The 19,310-nt window shown below is 38.9% G+C and overlaps 1 protein-coding gene across 4 annotated transcripts in view; it reads right to left on the reverse strand.

Annotated features, from left to right (window-relative positions):
• Wdr44 (WD repeat domain 44) overlaps window positions 1-14,040 on the reverse strand; it is a 110,948-nt gene extending 96,908 nt beyond the window's left edge. For 2 of the 4 annotated variants that reach the window (XM_057760084.1, XM_057760081.1), the window contains exon 1: window positions 13,532-13,986. In XM_057760084.1, coding sequence (XP_057616067.1) covers window positions 13,532-13,608 — 77 coding nt within the window. In that variant the 5' untranslated portion in view covers window positions 13,609-13,986. Of the gene's footprint in view, window positions 1-13,531; window positions 13,987-14,020 lie in introns of those variants that run through there. The other 2 variants (XM_057760083.1, XM_057760082.1) reach the window with 2 other exon arrangements.
• Window positions 14,041-19,310: the final 5,270 nt, after the last annotated feature.

Here is a 19,310-nt window from a genome sequence, read left to right on the forward strand (position 1 = left end):
AATTAAAAAAATAGTCTCAAATATAAGTTAAAAAAAACAAATGTAAGGATCAGGGGGTTCCTTGGCAAAAAGTAAATTTTTCTGTGCCTAAGTCTATTTGTGAAGCTAAAGTTTTCTTAGGCAACATTATCAGAATTCAAGAACAGTTTTGCATATACAAGTATTTAAAAGAAACCACACAAATCATGATTTTAAAAAATCAGGAGAGATCGCTTCCTATGTATAACCCCAGCAGCACAGACATTAAGGGCAACATTGAATAAATGGGACCTCCTGAAACTGAGAAGCTTCTGTAAAGCAAAGGACACTGTCATTAAGACAAAAAGGCAGCCTACTGACTGGGAGAAGATCTTCACCAACCCCGCTACAGACAAAGGTCTGATCTCCAAAATTTATAAAGAACTCAAGAAACTAGACTTTAAAAGGATAATTAACCCAATTAAAAAATGGGGCACTGAACTGAACAGAGAATTCTCACCAGAAGAAGTTAAAATGGCCAAAAGATACTTAAGGTCATGCTCAACCTCCTTAGCGATCAGAGAAATGCAAATCAAAACAACTTTGAGATATCATCTTACACCTGTCAGAATGGCTAAAATCAAAAACACCAAGGATAGCCTTTGCTGGAGAGGTTGTGGAGAAAGGGGTACCCTCATCCATTGCTGGTGGGACTGCAAACTTGTGCAACCACTTTGGAAATCAGTGTGGCGGTTTCTCAGAAAAATTGGGATCAACCTACCCCTGGACCCAGCAATAGCACTCTTGGGAATATACCCAAGAGATGCCCTATCATATGACAAAAGCATTTGTCCAACTATGTTCATAGCAGCATTATTTGTAATAGCCAGAACCTGGAAGCAACCTAGATGCCCTTCAATAGAAGAATGGATGAAGAAAGTGTGGAATATATATACATTAGAGTACTACTCTGCGGTAAAAAACAATGACTTCTCGAATTTTGCATGCAAATGGATGGAAATAGAAAATACGATCCTGAGTGAGGTAACCCAGACCCAAAAAGAAGATCATGGGATGTACTCACTCATAATTGGTTTCTAGCCATGGATAGGGGCCACTGAGTCTATATTTTGTGATCCTAAAGAAGCTAAACAAGAGGGTAAACCCAAGGAAAAACATATAGATATCCTCCCAGCTATGGGAAATAGACAAGATTGATGGGCAAAAAATTGGAATCTTGGGGGGTGGGGTGGGATGGGGATGAGGGGTGATGGGGAGAAAAAAGTGAGAAGGAGAGGATGAGGGGAACTGGGGGAATCGGGGTGATTGGGGTTAAAGGAAGGTTGGATTGGGGAGCAGGGAAACTCATACCTTAGTTAAGGGAGCCACCTAAGGGTTGGCAAGAGACTTGAACCTGGAATGGCTACCAGATGCCCAGGGCAATGTCCCCAGTTAGTTCATTGGGGCACCTGAGGATAGGGAACCTGAAATGAACCTATCCTATAATCATACTGATGAATATCTTGCATATCGCCATAGAACCTTCATCTAGCGATGGATGGAGATAGAGACAGAGACCCACACTGGAGCACCGGACTGAGCTCCCAAGGTTATAATGAGGAGCAGAAGGAGAGAGAACATGAACAAGGAAGTCAGGACCATGAGGGGTGCACCCAACCACTGAGACAGGGGGGCCGATCTATTGGGAGCTCACCAAGGCCAGCTGGACTGCTACTGAAAAAAACATGGGACAAAACCGGACTCTCTGAATGTGGTGGACAATGAGAGCTGATGAGAGGCCAAGGAGAATGGCACAGGAACTTTCATCTGGCGATGGATCGAGAGAGAGACAGAGACCCAATTTGGATCAACCATCTGAGCTCTTAAGGTCCAAATGAGGAGCAGAAGGAGGGAGAACATGAGCAAGGAAATCAGGACCACGAGGCGTGCACCCACCCACAGTGACAGTGGAACTGATCTATTGGGAGCTCTCCAAGGCCAGCTGGACTGGGACTGAATAAGCATGGGTTGAAACTGGACTCTCTGAACAAGGCGGACAATGAAGGCTGATGAGAAGCCAAGGACAATGGCACTAGGTTTCGATCCTAATACATGAACTGGCTTTGTGGGAGCGTAGCCTGTTTGGATGCTCACCTTCCTGGACCTAGATAGAAGCGGGAGGACCTTGGTCTTCCTGTAGAGCAGGGAATTTGGACTGCTCTTTAGTATCGAGAGGGAGGGGGAGTGGACTAGGGGGAGGAGAAGAGGAGTGGGGATAGGGGGAGGGGAGTGGGGGGAGGGGGCAATATGTGGGAGGAGGGGGAGGGAAATGGGAAACGGGGAGCAGTTGGAAATTTTAATTAAAAAAGAATAATAAAAAAAGCATGGGATAAAAAAAATAAATAAATAAAAAAAAAATAAAAAATCAGGAGTATTTAGTAATTTCACAACCATAAGAATAAACTAAAAAGTTGTACTACAACCATCCTCTAACTTGGAAAGATAAATATTTTTTAAAAAGTGCATTCAATATATTAAAAGTTAAATTCTAATAAACTGTCTGGGCTGGTGGCATAAACCTGTAATCCCAGCACTTGGGAAGTGGAGGCAGGAGAACCAAAAGTTCAACATCATCCTCAGCTACATATGGAATTCAAAGCCAGTCTGGCTTATGTGAGATCTTGTCTCAAAAATAATTAATAAAAATACACAATCAGTTGTGTCACTAGATACTAAGAGCAAATTGTCTGAAAAAGAAACAAAGCAATTCCATTTACAATAGCTACAAAAAACGGGAATAAATTTAAATACAGAGTTGAAAGAGGGGCTTGGTGGCCTGTCTCTAATCTAGCACCGGAGTAGCAAGAAGCTAGAAATTCAGGTCATCTTTAGCTGTGTGCAGCACCTAATCTAGGCTATGAGGATCTGTCTCAACAAGAAACACACACACACATACACATGCACATGCTTCAAACTAACTCTACAATAAAATCATAAAACACTGCTGATTAAAGAAACAGAAGATCTCTGATGTTCATGAATTATATGAATCAATACTGCTAACATGTTCATACTAAAGTGATCTACACATTTAATGTAATCTTCACTAAAACATCAGTGACACTCTTCACAGGACAGGAAGAAAACCAATCATTATGAAGTTCCTATACAGCCAACTGTAATGGTTTCTTCTGTGATTCCAACACTTGAAAGGCTGAGGCAGGAGGATTGCACTGAGATTGAGGCCATTTTAGGCCACACTATTGATTTAATAAGTACACAATAAGTTCCTATGTAACTATGCATGTGCACCTACACAAACACAAAACCCTGAAACAGCCAAAAATGTCTTGAGCATAAACAACCAAAGCAGGAAGAATCATATTGGCTAATTTCAAAACAAACTACAAAGCTAGTGACATTAAACCAGAATAGCACTGACAGGAACCTAGAGAAAAGTTCACATATCTACTCCCAACTATCACTGACAAAAATGATAAAAACACAAATTGGAGAAAAAAACAAGAGTTGGAGAAATCACATATTTGAATACAGAACAATGAAATTAGACCACATCTCTTATCAATTACAAAACTCAACTGAAAACAGGATAAAGATTGAAACATAAAACTAGAAACTGCCATTACTAGAACACAGGATAAAAAAATATTTTAAGGTACAGAGGCACAAACAGTGAGTTTTCTAGGTAGAAATCCAAAAGCACAGCAGAAAAACGCATTTTATTAAACTAAAAGGTTTTGGCACAGCAAAGGAGACAATAGACAATTTATAGAATAGGAAAAATGAAAACTATAACATCTGACAATATCTTAATGGTTAGAATCTAAAAAGAACTCAAATAAAAATAACAGCAAAATAAAATTCTAAGTCATTAAATAAAGAAGGGACATTAGACCTAAATAGAAAATTCTCAAAAGATTAGATACAAATGACCAACTGGTAAATGAAAATATACTGTATAGCACTAATTATCATGGAAATGCAAGTAAGAACAAAGGTATCACCTCACTCTAATAAAAATGGCTAATTACAAAAATGATAAATGATAACAAATGCTGGTATGGTTGTGGAGAAACGGGAATCCTCGCGTGTAACTGACGGGAATGCAATAGTACAGCTATCACTGAAAAATAGCACGTGATCTCCTTAAAAGTTAAAAACAGAACTATTATATGATCAAGCGGTATAGTCTTATTATTGTTTATATAGCCAAAGCAAAAGAAATAAATTCACCGAAAAATGTGTCTGCACTCCCAAGTTTACTATTCACAATAGTCAAGGGTCTATTAGCCCATGAGGGGATAAAGAAACACGGTACATATACACAATAGAATACTATTCAGTTCTAACAAATTATTAAACTGTGTCATTTATGACAGCTTTAGTAGAAATGGATGTCATTTTGTTAAGTTAAATAAGCCAGATATAAAAGATAAGTATTTCATTAGCTCATTCATGTAGGATCCATGTAAGAAAATCTCATAGATGGAACAGAATCATGGTTACCAGATGTTAGAGAAACAAGAAGGGAAGAATGTGTCAAGACTGATAAACAGGTACTGTGTTAGTTAGAAGCAAGAAACGGTTTTTTCACTATAAAGAAATTAATAAATGAAGAGAAACACTACAAAATGTATACATATATGAAAATATCATATTAAGCCACAGACATATGTATTTTTTTTTACTTATCAGGTTTTGATTTTGTTTTTTGTTTTAGTTTTTCAAGACAGGGTTTCTTTGTGTAACAGTTCTGCCTGTCCTAGAACTCACTTTGTAGACCAGGCTGGCCTCAAACTCACACAGATCCACCTGCCTCTGCCTCCCTGAGCAAGTGCTGGGATTAAAGGCGTGTGCCACCACACCCAGTTCATATCAGTTTTTAAAAAGCAAAATTTTGGTGGTGGTAGTGCACGCCTTTAATCCCAGCACTTGCTCAGGGAGGCAGAGGCGGACAGATCTCTATGAGTTCAAGGCCAGCCTGGTCTACAGAGTGAGTTCCAGGATAGGCTTCAAAGCTACAGAGAAACCCTGTCTCAAAAAAACAAACAAAAAAATTCCTTTAATCTTAAAAGAAGTGTATTATGTCATTATGTATACAGATGACACCTATATTGGTATAGTCATGGACAGAGTAACCACCTAGAATTCATCCAGGCCTAGAGAACAGCTGTACATATTCAAATAATTTTATTACACCTTGCAGTATTAGCAACTAGTACAAGAACCATACATTAACAGAAACAGCTTGAATTTTCTAAATGTTCCTTATATTTCAGCATGATAAACAAGTATTTTAAAGCTATTTTAGTTACATAAATTGTGACATTTACAGAAGACAAAATTTATTAAATGAATGGGAAAAATTTAAAGAGCCATACAATTATCAAGTTGTTTCCTTTTTTTGCTTATTCAAAGGTGGCAAAAGAAAGATAATATTTTCTCAAATTAGAATAAATTAATCTGAAGGCTAACCATTCTTCCTATAGCCTATGAAAACCATGTTTTAAAGCCAGATTATTTACTTGGTGAGCCAAGGTGCTTTTACTCAAGGGGCTTCCGCTATTAAGTGATGTTAATATATTCCAAACCCTACTGGCAAATGTATTTTCTGAATGGTCACCTTTGGGCTTGGAATCCACTCTCACTGATACTACAACAGGATAAGGATGGATGGTAGTTATGCAATGCATTTAGTCTTCAATACAATGGCTAACAATGAAACAAAAACTAATACAAGGAATATAGGTTTTTTTGCTGTTATTAATCCTATATGTTTAAACTGTTTGCATGTTTGGAGACAAAGAGTTTAGTGAACTGGGGAGCAACTAACCCCGATGGAATGGCAAACTGTAAACTGTTAGACACCTGCAGCTAGTAATAAAACGCTGAGACCTGAAGCACATTTGCACAGCCTAATTACATGGCAAATCACAGTATCTGTGAAAAGGCAAAACAGCTAAAATAACTGATAGACTGGTTGCTATAGTAACTGAGATAAATTTGTATACTGACTAGGGGGGAAAATACTGAGGTTGCTATAAGATATGAAGTCCATATTATGTCTTAGTTGCTTTTCCTTCAATATTGAATCATGGGATCAGACTAATATAAAGATGGTTCAATTGGAAGAGAATAGACAGAATTTCACTTTGAAGATCAAGCAAGAAAGCAACCAATTAAGGATTTAGCTGTTTAGCTGAAAAAAAATCTCAAATCAGGAGGGGGAAAAACTGGTGAAAGAAAAATCATGGAAAATAAATTAGATATTTGTGAATAGAATAAAGAAACAAGTTATCAATTCAAGTAAAATATCAGTATGGCATCATAAAATGGGCACAAATTTTATTATTTTAAACAATGCTTAAACTAGGTATTAATCTTTAACAGAAAGGGGTACTTAATTTGCACTGCATATGTGTATCCCTATGACAAAAATGACCTTGAGAATTATATATCATATCTCAGTTACTAGGCCACAGGAGGTAGCTCATAATCTGATCTCTTAGGGTGCTTAGGGTGACATTCACCTCTTCCATCTCCAGCACCACAATTTCCATGATCTCAAACTACTAGTCCTTCTAATATTACCTCCACTATACTCCCAGAAAGTAGCTACTAAAATTGCAGCAGGAATATGAGGAGGGAACAAACACCTCCTCGGTTGTAAATTTATCAGATTTTATCAAAGTTATAACAAGGAAGCTGGGCGGTGGTGGTGCACACCTTTAATCCCAGCACTTGGGAGGCAGAGGCAGGCGGATCTCTGTGAGTTTGAGGCCAGCCTGGTCTACAAGAGTTAGTTCCAGGACAGGCTCCAAAACTACAGAGAAACCCTGTCTCAAAAAACCAAAAAAAAGTTAAAACAATGAATTGAATAAAATATATTGACTTTTGTGCCAGTTACATATCCCAAATCAAAAATTTTCTGCCCTGTAAGATTACCAATGAGGGGCTGAGGAAAGGACTCAGTCCATAAAGTACTTGCCATGCAAGCATAAAGACCTGAGTTCGGATGCCCAGAACCCTTGTAAGACAGGCACGGAAGCTGAAGAGATGGCTTGGTGGTTAAGTGTATTTGAAGAGGACCTGCGTTTGGTTCCCATCACTGACATTAGAAATTCCAGTTTCAGAGGATCTGATACCTTTTTCTGCCCTCCACAGAGACCAGATACACATGCAGTACATACTCATATATGCAGGAAAAATATCCATACACATAAAATAAATCATTAAAAAGACAAGTATGGTGATATGCAACTATAATCCTAGCAGTAGGGGAACAAGATCACTGACTGGGGCTTTGTGAACAACTAGTCTTGCCTAATAACAGAGCTCCAGTGAGCAACTCTGCAAAGGGTGACGGAGGAAGACACCTGACATTAACCACTAGCCTCCATAAGCACATGAACCCACAAGAGCATGTTTTCACACACATGGACATGGATTCTTTTAAACACTACCAATGGGGCTGGACTTGGTGGTATGCAACATTAATCTCAGTACTGAGGAGGCAGAGGCAAGAGAATTTCTGTGTTCAAGTTAGCCTGGTCTGCACGATGAGTTTCAGAACAGTTATGGGCTGCATAGTGAGACCTTATCTCAAAACAAAACAACAACAACAACAAAAAGATTTAAAAAATGGAAATTAAGGGAAAAGACCATCAGTGAACTTATCCTATAACTTCTTGTATATTACTTTGTTTTAGTTTTGGCTTTTTGAAACAGGGTCTTAGTATACAGCCTAAACTGATCTTGAACTCATGATTCTCCTGTCTCCATTTCCTCAAGCACTAATATTACAAGTATACACCATGTCTGATTTTTAACGTTTTTAAGGAAATCATGTTCTATGTCTTATTTAATGAAATAAGTAATCACAAGATAATAAAGTTTTCAACTTACATGAATTTGTACAGATTCAAATTGAGTCTCCAAACTGCCATATTGCTACCAACTGTCCTACCTCCATGAGTCACCAATTGACAGTTGGAGGTCACTAAATTTAGAACCTAAATTTACTAATTAATATGTAGAGGATGTTCCCCACTTCAATATGTTACATAGGTATGTTAAAACTGCACCGAAAAATCTACAGAGCCAACAGTAATCAGTATAATCTGTGACTGAATGCCAACTCAGGAACAGCTAGCCATTTTTGTTACTGTTTTAAGAAAGGCTCCAGTTTGTTACTGTTTTAAGAAAGGTAGCCAAGGTTGGCCTGAAACTTATCATGAAACTGAAAATGAATATGAACTCCTGATCCTCAATGCATCTATCTCTCAAGTGCTCAGATTAGAAGCACGTTATTATGCCTAGCTCAAAGAGCCATTTACAAGATTTTTTCCTAAACTTATAACACACTAATATTTTGTAAAAAAAAAAAAAAAAAAAAAAAAAAAAAAAAAAAAAAAAAAAAGTGTGCTGAGGTAGGTGTAGTGGAACAGGCCCGCAATTCCAGGACTGGGAAAGCTGAGACAGGAGGATCAAGGGTTTGAGGCCAAACAAGACTATATAAATAACACTGCCAACACATATACACACCACTACCACCACCAAACAAAAACAAATGTGAATTTTCAGTTCAGGGTGAAATGCCTCTAGTGCCAAAGTGAAGTAAGAAAACTGAGTTTTCAACATAGGAAGCCATCCAATTTGGGGTGTTTTCAGATCTAATCATTCTGTTGGGTTTATCTCTATGTGTATATGTATGGTATATGAGCACATGTGTATGGGTTTGTGTACATACAAAGCCCAGCAGGTATTTTCCTCTACTGTTCTCTAACTTTTTTGACATGGGGTCTCTCACTGAACCCTAAGGTCACCATTTCGGCTAGGCTGGCCAGCCAACAAGCTCCTAGGATCCACCTGCTTCGGCCCCCAATACTAGGGTTATGGCAGGTGCAGCCATGCGGGACTTGGTACTCAAACGCAGAGCTTCCTGTTTGCATAACCAAGTGTTCTTGCAGACAGCCATCTCTCTTGCCCTTTTTGTTTATTTTTATTATTTTTTTTTTAGATAGGGTCTTTTATACGCTGTCCTGGCATTCACTATGCAGACCATGCTGGTCTCAACCTTGACATGATCCTCCTGCTACTCAGCCTCCTGAGTGCTGGGATTGCAGGCGTGAGTGGGTTATTATGCTCAACTATTCCTAACAATTCTTCCAGACACCTGAACCTCTGCTCCCACGATTCAGTTCGTAATTTACCACTACTCCAACCTAAACATGTTAAATTGCAGGTAACATTAACAAAACCACTAGAAATGAAACAAAACTACATTACCACTGTTCGTAGATAAGCTATTCAATCATTGGTTTTCATTCTTAAAGGAAATTAGTGAGCCATAATTAGAATCCTAGAACGATGTCTTTTGAAAAGGAAAGCCTAAAAAATCATGTTAAATAGAAGTAGATCACCTTAGTGGCCTGACTTAATAGGGTATGTGCCAAAAATCTTAGCATAACTATCTGCTCTTACTCTCTTCATGCAAACGCGGCAGCATCAAAAGACCTGGATTTTAGTTTGAACTACAATGTGTCACTTCCTTCTTTACGTCTAGGTTTCACTTTCAGTTAAATGTGAAGTCTGAGCCAAATTATGTCTAATTAATTCCTATTCTTAAAATGCATGATTCTAGCCTTTTTTTTTTTTTTTTTTTTTTTTTTGGTTTTTCAAGACAGAGTTTTTCTGTAGTTTTGGAGCCTGTCCTGTAACTAGCTCTTATAGGCCAGGCTGGCCTCAAACTCACAGAGATCCACCTGCCTCTGCTGGGATTAAAGGCGTGCACCACCACCACCCGGCCTATCCCTCTTCTAAGACTTTGAGACCTATGAAGTCTAGGAGTTTGACTATCATTAAAAAAATAATGTTGAAAATATTACATTTATTTTTATAATGTTCTCCATTGTAGCCTTTAGAATATATAGGTATAATTTACAGTTGTAAGATGCATCCATCTCATATATAATTTATGCAGTAAATAATTTCAAATTTATGGATTTAGAACCATGTATCAAAGCCATCAATGTTTGTTTAAATAAAACATTATAAAAATATGTAAGCCAGGCCTAGTGGACTTACTGGCCAGTAAATCTAGTTATTCAGGAAGTTGAAGCAGGACAGAATGTTCAAGGCCTGTCTGGGCAACTTGGCAGGATATACATTAAAATACAAATAAAACAAAACAAAATAGTCTGGTAATACAAATCAGTGATAGAGTATATCTAGCATGTATCAGATCCTAGATTCAATCGCCAATACAACAAAAAGCAACTCAACAACGTGTGTATGTGTGTGATATACATACACACAATACATACAGATATACAGATTTCGCCAAGAGCATAAGTTTATCAGTAAAAGCACACAGTACTGAATTTCAATACAATGACAGACATTTAAATTTCAAAGAGTTCTTAAAATGTAATTTCAATTTAAAGTTGAGGAAATAAGATGACTCACAGTGTTGGGCTCTTTTCTACTATACCACAGTTCCTCCTGCCTTTTCTGCTGTATTAAGCAGCAGAACAGAAAGAATGTCACATTATGAAACTGATCTGGGATGAAGTTCTGTTATTAATTCACTGTGGCATCATGGGTAAACCACTTTCTTTCTTTGGGCTTTAGTTTTCCTAACATTTTGTAAGAGTTAAAACAACTGCCACTTCTAGGTATAACATACTATGACATTATAAAAGTCCTACATAATAAAACAAAAATAAAGATTCTTGAAAGAGAAGGTGGGAATTTGCAGCAAAAAGAACTGAAAAGTTGGGGCTGATGGCTTGAAATAGATTTATCAATTCAATTTAGAAGGTTGGTAACAAAGCATTTTCCTCTTGTATCAATTGGGGGAAGATCCCTTCTTTACACAATGCAGAACAGCTATGATGCATCAGAAAAAACACTGGGCTAGTGTTGGATGAGCTGGTTTCAAAGGCCAGCTCTGTTGCTTGCAAGTTGCTTCTCCTAGAACAATGTATTTAAGTTCTCTAAGATCTAAAATGTAAAAATGGAGAAAGTACTAATCACAGAAACCATTACAAATGGGGTACACATTATAAAATGGGTAAGAGCAGATCTGTCACTGCTGAAACATAACTGCAGTGGACTCAAACTGGGCTGCTTATTAATTTTTTTCAAGATATAGATTAACAAATAGGTAAGAAATTTAAGAAATAAATCAGTATTAGGGAACAGACTGTGTATTTGGATTCTTCTGATTAACAAATTATTAGATGTCTCTCAAGTGTCAACTCAGTTTAGTGCAATTTGATGAAATGCTGTGTGTTCCCAAACATACAAACATCAAGAAGCATTTCTTTAAGTGGCCAAATTTACTCAATTAGCCTCTTAGAGCTTGTATGGTGTGCCACTTCAGTTCATGTCAAGGAACAGAAGACATTTCTTAGGATTGACTAGCTTGTGATGCCACCTGTTTTCAGAAATCAAGATTTCTCACTGAGTTTTTAAAGCTGTTAGCTGCCACGCTCCATCTGCTCACAGTACCTTACAAGTCTGCCAGAGGACAGAGGAAAACATCCACAAAGCCACCCCTTTTCTGCCCTCTCTAACTGTTCTCAGCTCCAATTTTCCAGATAAATCTATTCTTTTTCCAATTCTCCCACTAATACAGTAGAAAAAAAAAGGACATGTAATAACCCAAACAAATCTTGTCATTTTTCCATGAAGCTCTCAACATGCTCAGTTTGGGGGTGAGCTAGAGTTAAATTTAGGAAGCTGGGTCCCAAAGGACTCGAAAAAGAAACAAACTTTTCACCTACTATCGAAGTATAAAGTTCCTGAGAAGCCATATGATCCCAGGGGGAAGAAGTGACTATCAATTCTATCATAATGACTCACTGGATTCAGATAAGAGAAACAGGCTAAGTTTGTATCCTTCCCCCCAAAGTAAGCACTGGATAATGCTAACAGTCTAATGTCAAGAAAAGAAGAGAAGAATTTACTTTTGAACATTTTCTGTGTCAGGTATTGAATTTAACAGTTTACAGCAGTTCTGAAATAACTGTCCTTTCCAGACTAAACTTCTTTTATTCAGTGAGGAATAACAATATGCACAAGGCTCTAAATTGCTAACACAGTCAAAACTGATTATTCCCCCACATAAAAAGAAAAACAAAAATGCATAAATGCTTACTAAGTGATTATTCTTTCATTTAGCCTGAACTGACAGTTACAGTTCATTACTTTGAAGAGAAAAGCACACACAGACTTTATTTCAGGAGAACCCATTGTGTTTGAAAATATAAATGCATTTTCTGTCCTGTTTGACCTAGTTATGAATTTGAATCAGATACTGAACTTCAAGGAGATTCAGTGTTATCTCATGACAGATCATTATCATTCTAAACTCTCACAAAAGTGACAGCTTCCTGGAAACACACATTAGTAATCTACCAACATCCATTTCTTTCTGATTGTCTTGCTGTAACTTTTGGGGTATGTATTGTATATAATACATAGCAGGCTTTTAAAGGGACTTCTAAAATGTACAGATAACTTTATTTCTATCAAAAGTATTTCTTCCACGGCGTAAAGAGAGTTCAACTCCAAGAATCAGACACATTTTTAGCAATTTTCAAGATCTTATAGTCTGAGACTCTATTTCACTGCTTCTAGTTGCAGGCATGTCAAGAGAAGAGTTTGGGAAAGCATGTCAAACGCTATTTTAACTCTGAACAGTGGAGGAGTAAAATAAGTTCCAAATCCTGGTCAGAAAAGCTTTCCATGGTGAACTTCCTACTCGGAGCTACCCGGATTAATCACCAGTCTTGCAAAATTAGAGAAAGGGTCCAAAGCGGGGTTGTCCTTCCCAGGACCAGATTAGTCAGCACTTGTTTGTGCCTCGGCACTGGGCTGTGTACATTTGTGCCCGGCTGCCGGCTCAGACCACATCACGCTCTCCGATGGGAAGGACCTCGTCTACAGTTTCCTCTGGCGCACGCACAGTAAAGTGCTATTTCAATAAAACACTGTTGATGCCGAACGCGTCGGCTGGAAGACTTCCTTAAGTAAATACCTGCTTACTCCCCGCTTCTTTTTTATGCAAAAGAAAAGGTGAGTGGCAACTAGGGCAGCGTTACAGCCACTTCGGAAACGAATAGATAAACTAGAGGTTAAAAAAAAAAAGAGAGAGTCGGGGAAGTTCAGTTTCTCCCGCTACGGCTCCTTTTGGTACCCCAGGGCCAAAGCAGATGTTAGAAAGGTACGCTTTGAACACCGCAAATAGAAATCGTTGCCTCTCAGGCACAAATGCCATACACTCAATGGCCGGTCAAGACAAGAAAGGGGTTCCGAAGGAGTCTCCGGGCTGTTCACTAAGAAAAAGGGTGGAGCAGGATTCCCTGTCCCTCTTCCAACTCATCCTGCCCTAAGGAGTCCCAGGTTTGGGTTCTGAGGTGTCCAAGTGAGACTAAGAGGAACAGCGGTGACGGACACAGCGGGGTTGGGGAGAGAAGTGAAGGGAGGCACGGGAGAAGAAGAGACCGGGATGTCCGAGTTCTGGGCCCGGGCTTCGGGTACTTACCCTACAGGATAGCCGCCCCCCAGGTGCACATCTTCAGGGGCATCATAGAATTCTTCGGTGTCGCTTTCCGACGCCATTTATAGGACACACCCGCGGGTGAGGGGGCCGGCTCCGCCTGGAGGAAGGGTGATTCTCAGCGTCTCCTCCTCGTCAGTTAGTGTGTGGAGAGGTGGGTCCCGGGCGACGCTGTGGAGGGCACAGATGACGTGGAGTGAGAAGTCGGTTAGGGACAGGGGACCACCCTCAGTTGCCGGGCTAAAGGGGATGACCTGCAAAGCGAATGCCTGAGGTGGCTGCAGTGGGTCTGGGACTGTTGCCGGCGTCCCGGGCGCTAGGTGTATGAAGAGCGCTAGAGAAGAGGCTGTGGCTCTTCTCAGTCCGGGAGAGAGGCAGCGGGCGTGCCGGCGACAACAGCTCCAATTTCTCCCGCAGCGGCAATTACAGCTGCTGGGAAAGCTACTAGCCCGCAAAATACCGACGCGCACCTACCCTCGCGAGATTTCGGGTCGGGCCGGTAAAGCGTGGGCGGGGCGGAGAGGTGGCGGGGGGGGGAGGGGGGCGGTCCCAGAGAGGCAATGTTCTGATTACTAATACGGGAGAAGCCTGTCAAAACGGCGCAAGCGCATTAGGGGCCTTTGGTAGCGGCCGGAAGTAGAGGGAGGGAGGGAGGGAGGTGGCTACTCTTCGGAGGGGTGGAGTCTAGGACCTGCGCAGGAGCAGCCTGGTGCCAAAAGTCCGAGGCACGCCCGAGTTAGGTGGGCTGTCGCTTAGCGTTTTACTCACTAATTCTACTAAGTGCAGTTCGGAAAAGAGGGATGATTATGAGTCTCTTCCATTTTTCGTGAGAGAACGGTGTGGGCATTTGGGTTTGTATTTTACTTTGTCCTCCTAGGCAGTCTGAAATACCCCACCATAGATAGGATTTTGGCAGCTTCACCGTCTCTAGTTTATAGGAACAGAGATGTCTTATTCGCTTACTATGAGATCTCTAGTTGAGATCTACATATGATCCCGATGGCCAAAGGGTAAAGTCCATAAGAAAGAGATAGCTGTGGAGTGTCCCATTTCCGAAGAGTAATTAATGGTGCGTTTATTGCTGGAGCCGGACTAGAATAAAGCCTCTAATTACTTCTTCTCAACACTTATCCGACGTCGCCGCCCACATTGTGAGAGACATTCTATACTGCCCAAGATGTGTGTCAGTCAAATAATATATTTGTGTGTGTGTGATATGTGTGTATGTATATGCACACACACGGTTATGAGAAAAGACAATGTCATTGCAAGGCTAAGACAGTAACTTAATTCTGATCCGATTTTCAGTTGCCCAATGTCCAGAGACCGAAACAGAAAGATACTTTTTAAAAGACTGAGATGTTCTTTCTAAAACAAAGGGTCATTCATTGTCCATTAAAGTGATAATATTGACTTTCAGTGTTTTCATGAGGCACATTTATTTCTTCCACTGACGTCATGATAGGCTCTGGGAGTTGTTTGTGCTGCCTCAACCGTTAATCAAGATGGCAGCATAAAAGCTTGGACTGGAACCAGGGACAGAGTCTCAGAGAGATTGGAAATAGGGTTCTAAAGGTATTGTGAAGCATCCAACCCCACGCAAGGTCTAGTGTGCTCTGGGGAATTTCTATAATTTATTTTTTATTTTTTCAAGACACAGTTTCTCTGTGTAGCCTTGGCTGTCACGGAACTCACTCTGTAGACTAGCCACAAACTTGGAGATAGATCCACCTGCCTCTGCTTTCTGAATACTGGAATTAAAGACATGCACCACCACCAATTTCTATAAATTTAAATGCTATAAACTCTAGATTCTGTAACATCCCAAAGGATATAGGAAAAACACAACATAATCAAATATGTTAATATTTTGCAGCAGAACATATGATAGTTTATATGAATAAACAAAAAATAGCGTTCAGATAACTTTAGTTCAGATAACTACTGCCAAATAAATTGAGATAGATAATTTGATTGTCAAATAAGTTCCTTAAAACAAAAATTGTGTACTGTATTTAGATCATTTTACCCCCTCCTCGCTTTAACCCTTCCCTTGTCAGTACCCCCCCAAAACGATGGGTCTCCTTTAATTATTATTGTCATATGTATAATAAATAATATATATGTGTATATATACACAACCTACTGAGACCAGTTTATGTTGCTCATAAATCATTTTAGTGCAGATCACTAGGTATATATATATATATATATATATATATATATGGTTTTAATTAAAATGAAGACTTAAAATCCAGCCTTTTAAATTAACATGAAAATATCTGGATTTCAAGAGCTTTATAGATTTCCAAAGGGAATTGTGGGTTCTTGTGAAAGTATAACTTTTATCAAAAATTACTATTAGATTTTTATGTGTTTTAAATGTGTTAAAGAATAGACTTAGGAAGCCAGGCGGTGGTGGCACACGCCTTTAATCCCAGTACTCGGGAGGCAGAGGCAGGCGGATCTCTGGGAGTTTGAGGCCAGCCTGGTCTACAAGAGCTAGTTCCGGGACAGGCACCAAAGCTACAGAGAAACCCTGTTTCGAAAAACAAAACAAAACAAAACAACAACAACAAAAAAGAATAGACTTAGGAACCTTACTATAAAATAAGCTGTTGAGATGATGCAGCTTTATTGAATCTTTCTAAAGTGTTTACACCGATCAACATGTCACATTGTACTCTCCAAATATGAACAATTATTTATCAATTAAAATGAGTCAATGACAATAGGTGCATTGGTGAAGGTCAGAAATATTAGCATTTGAGAGGTGGAGGAAGGAAGATCAGTATTTCAAAGTCATCTTAAGCTATATAATGAGTTTGAGGCCATCCTGAGCGACCTAAGACTCTGCCTCAAAGAGCCAAAAATTCATCATCCCAAATGATGTTTTTTGTTGTCATTCACCATAGAGGATAGCCTTTTTCCTTTCAGATTATGGAAAAGGATAGTTTATGTTTATCAAAATGCATGTTGTATGAAAGTATATAACCATATACATTTATTTTCTTCCTAATTACTTTCTACTGAACCTATATGTTTCTTAAAATATTTTGGTTTATTATAGAGGTATCATCTGTTTGTATATTAAAGGAAAATATTTGAATGCTATGTTACTATGTGGGAATATATAGCAATTTAGTGAACATGTACTCTCTAATGTCATGCAGTACTCTAAAGTGCTAAAGACTATTTGAATGTGAAGAAGGCAACTTAGTTCCTGTCTCCCACAAGCTCACAGTCTAGTATCGGAGTCCTAGTTTGAAGTTTTATTTGAATATTCCATGCCAAGTCTCTCGGAGTCTTCAAGGTAAGTTAAACATTAACTTCTCCATTGAGAAAAGGTCAGAATGGGGAGTAGGAATGATAAGCCAGTGATCTTAGAGTTATTATAGTTGTCTATTTGAATGCTTTTATAACTTCGTGGAAAAGTTCATTGTTGGGAGCAATAAAACATATCCTGACATTCATCGTTTTTGAAAATGTTAAAGATGTGTTTATTTTGCCCAAATACCTGTTTTTTGAGTTTTAAAGCATTACATTTAGTTCAAAGCAGTGGTTTTAAATGTTTTCTTTATAGCTGGGTGGTGGTGGTGCACGCCTTTAATCCCAGCACTCAGGAGGCAGGAAGATCTCTGTGAGTTTGAGGCCAGCCTGGCCTACAGAGCAAGTTCCAGGACAGCCAGGAATGTTACACAGAGAAACCCTGTCTGGAAAAACCAGAAAAAAAATCTAATTTCACAAGAAAATCCATATATAATTTTTAAATACTTTGTTTATAGCAGAGGTAGTTCGGTCTCTGTTTCATTGGCTTTCCCTGACCCTTTCATGGACAGCCCTGAGGTTCTATAAAACAAATAAAAACAAACAGAAGAAAAAGGAGAAACTATTGTTTTCCTAAGTATGGGTCAACAAACTGGTCCATGCTGGTTTTGAAAATAGCATCTAATTGGTATATAGATAGGGCTTTTTATGCTATGTGTTGACTGTTTGCCTGGAAGAGTTTAGCGGTTGAAATTTGATTGTATGACTTGCAAGGTGTGAACTATTTACTATCGGAGTCTCTACAGAAAATTTTGTTGAACTCTTGTCTATACAATAGTATTCTGTCGGTCACCCCATAACTGAAAGTACCCTTGAATTAAATTGTTGTTCGAATTCATTCCACGAAAATCATAAGCTCACAAAATCTTCTGCATAGATGGAAACTATGATAAAATCTTTTCCCCACTTGGCTCATTTCCAGTGACTGTACACTGGAACTACACTGCTCAAAGGCTAAAGTAGGTTTAAGGGAAGTCTTTGTGCTTGGCTAAACTCCTCTATATAGAGAAGAAGTCGCGACTACCATATGGAACAGCTTTTTGTGGAGTGTTTCCTCTCTTCTCTTAACAAGAATAAACCAAACTGTCAGGCTCCCTCGAGCTAGTTTTGTGAGGACCCTGGGGATAGTCACTCAGAACATCAGTGATCCGAGCACCTTGTAAGCCATGTAGCCTTTCGTGAAGCCTGCACTACGGTGATAACTCAGGAAAAATTGTATAGAGGACCACAGTATTGGCGATTCAATACAGACACAAAAAGATTTGATATTGCTACTTGCGCGAGACTTTTTTTATGGGTTTCGCAATATCAGAATCCATGAAAAACACATTCTGATATTGTTCAGACCTTGCCAGGGACAAGATAACATTTGTTAATCCTCAACCCTAAATTATCTGTTTGTAAAGGTCGGTTGTGTTCTAGCTGAGATACTAAATATTAAAACACTCATTCCTGTTTGGCTTTGGAATCTTTATACCTTTTTCCAGCCTTTCGATGTACCTTTTAAGTGATACTTTATGTTAACATTAAAATGAGTTTTCAATCCTTAAGCTAACAAGAACCGAAGTAGAAAGTCTAGAAATGTATTGACATAACAGAACCAGCCTGCAATTCAAATGTGTTATTTTATTATAGAATACTATGTAGCCATGCACTCTTTTGTTCAGGACTCTGGAAGAAAACAAACTGGAATTATCTCAAGAGGGAATTTGTTAGATTACGTTTGTGCTATCATGATAAATACATTAAAAATAGAGCATGAGGGGAATTCCACATTTACATAAGCATAATTTCACCGCCAAAAAATTTTGTAAAAGCAGAAAACTACACTGAAACTGAATGAAGTTACGTAGGAATACACAAAATAAGCACACCCATGCCTCAGATAGCCGCCACTTATCGCAGCTCAGTAATCATGGTTAGCCATCATAATCCCGTCTCTCTTTCCCAGCATCACTTTTGGAACTTTTAAGTTACATATTAACTGAAACAATTACCAATTCTTACCAGTTCGACAGGTATCTAGTGATTTACAGTGTATATTGGAAGTAGCAAAGATTTACACGGAAATTAGTTAATTCTTAATAGTTAATTAGAGCATTTTCTTTATCCGTTCTTTGGTTGAGGGGCATCTAGGTTGTTTCCTGGTTCGGGCTATTATGAATAATGTTGCTATAAACATTGATGAGCAGGTGTCCTTGTGGTATGATTGAGCATCCTTGGGTTTATGCTCAAGAGTGGTATCACTGGGTCTTGTGGTAGATTGGTTCCCAATTTTCTGAGAAATTGGCATACTGATTTCCAAAGTGGTTGCACAAGTTTGTACTCCCAACAGCAGTGGAGGAATGTTCCTCTATTCCGCATCCTCTCCAATATAAGCTGTTCTCAGTATTTTTGATCTTCCGTTCTGACAGGTGTAAGATGGTATCTCAGACTC

The sequence above is a fragment of the Chionomys nivalis genome, chromosome X (genome assembly GCF_950005125.1).
Source record: "Chionomys nivalis chromosome X, mChiNiv1.1, whole genome shotgun sequence".
In the NCBI taxonomy this organism is placed as follows: domain Eukaryota; kingdom Metazoa; phylum Chordata; class Mammalia; order Rodentia; family Cricetidae; genus Chionomys; species Chionomys nivalis.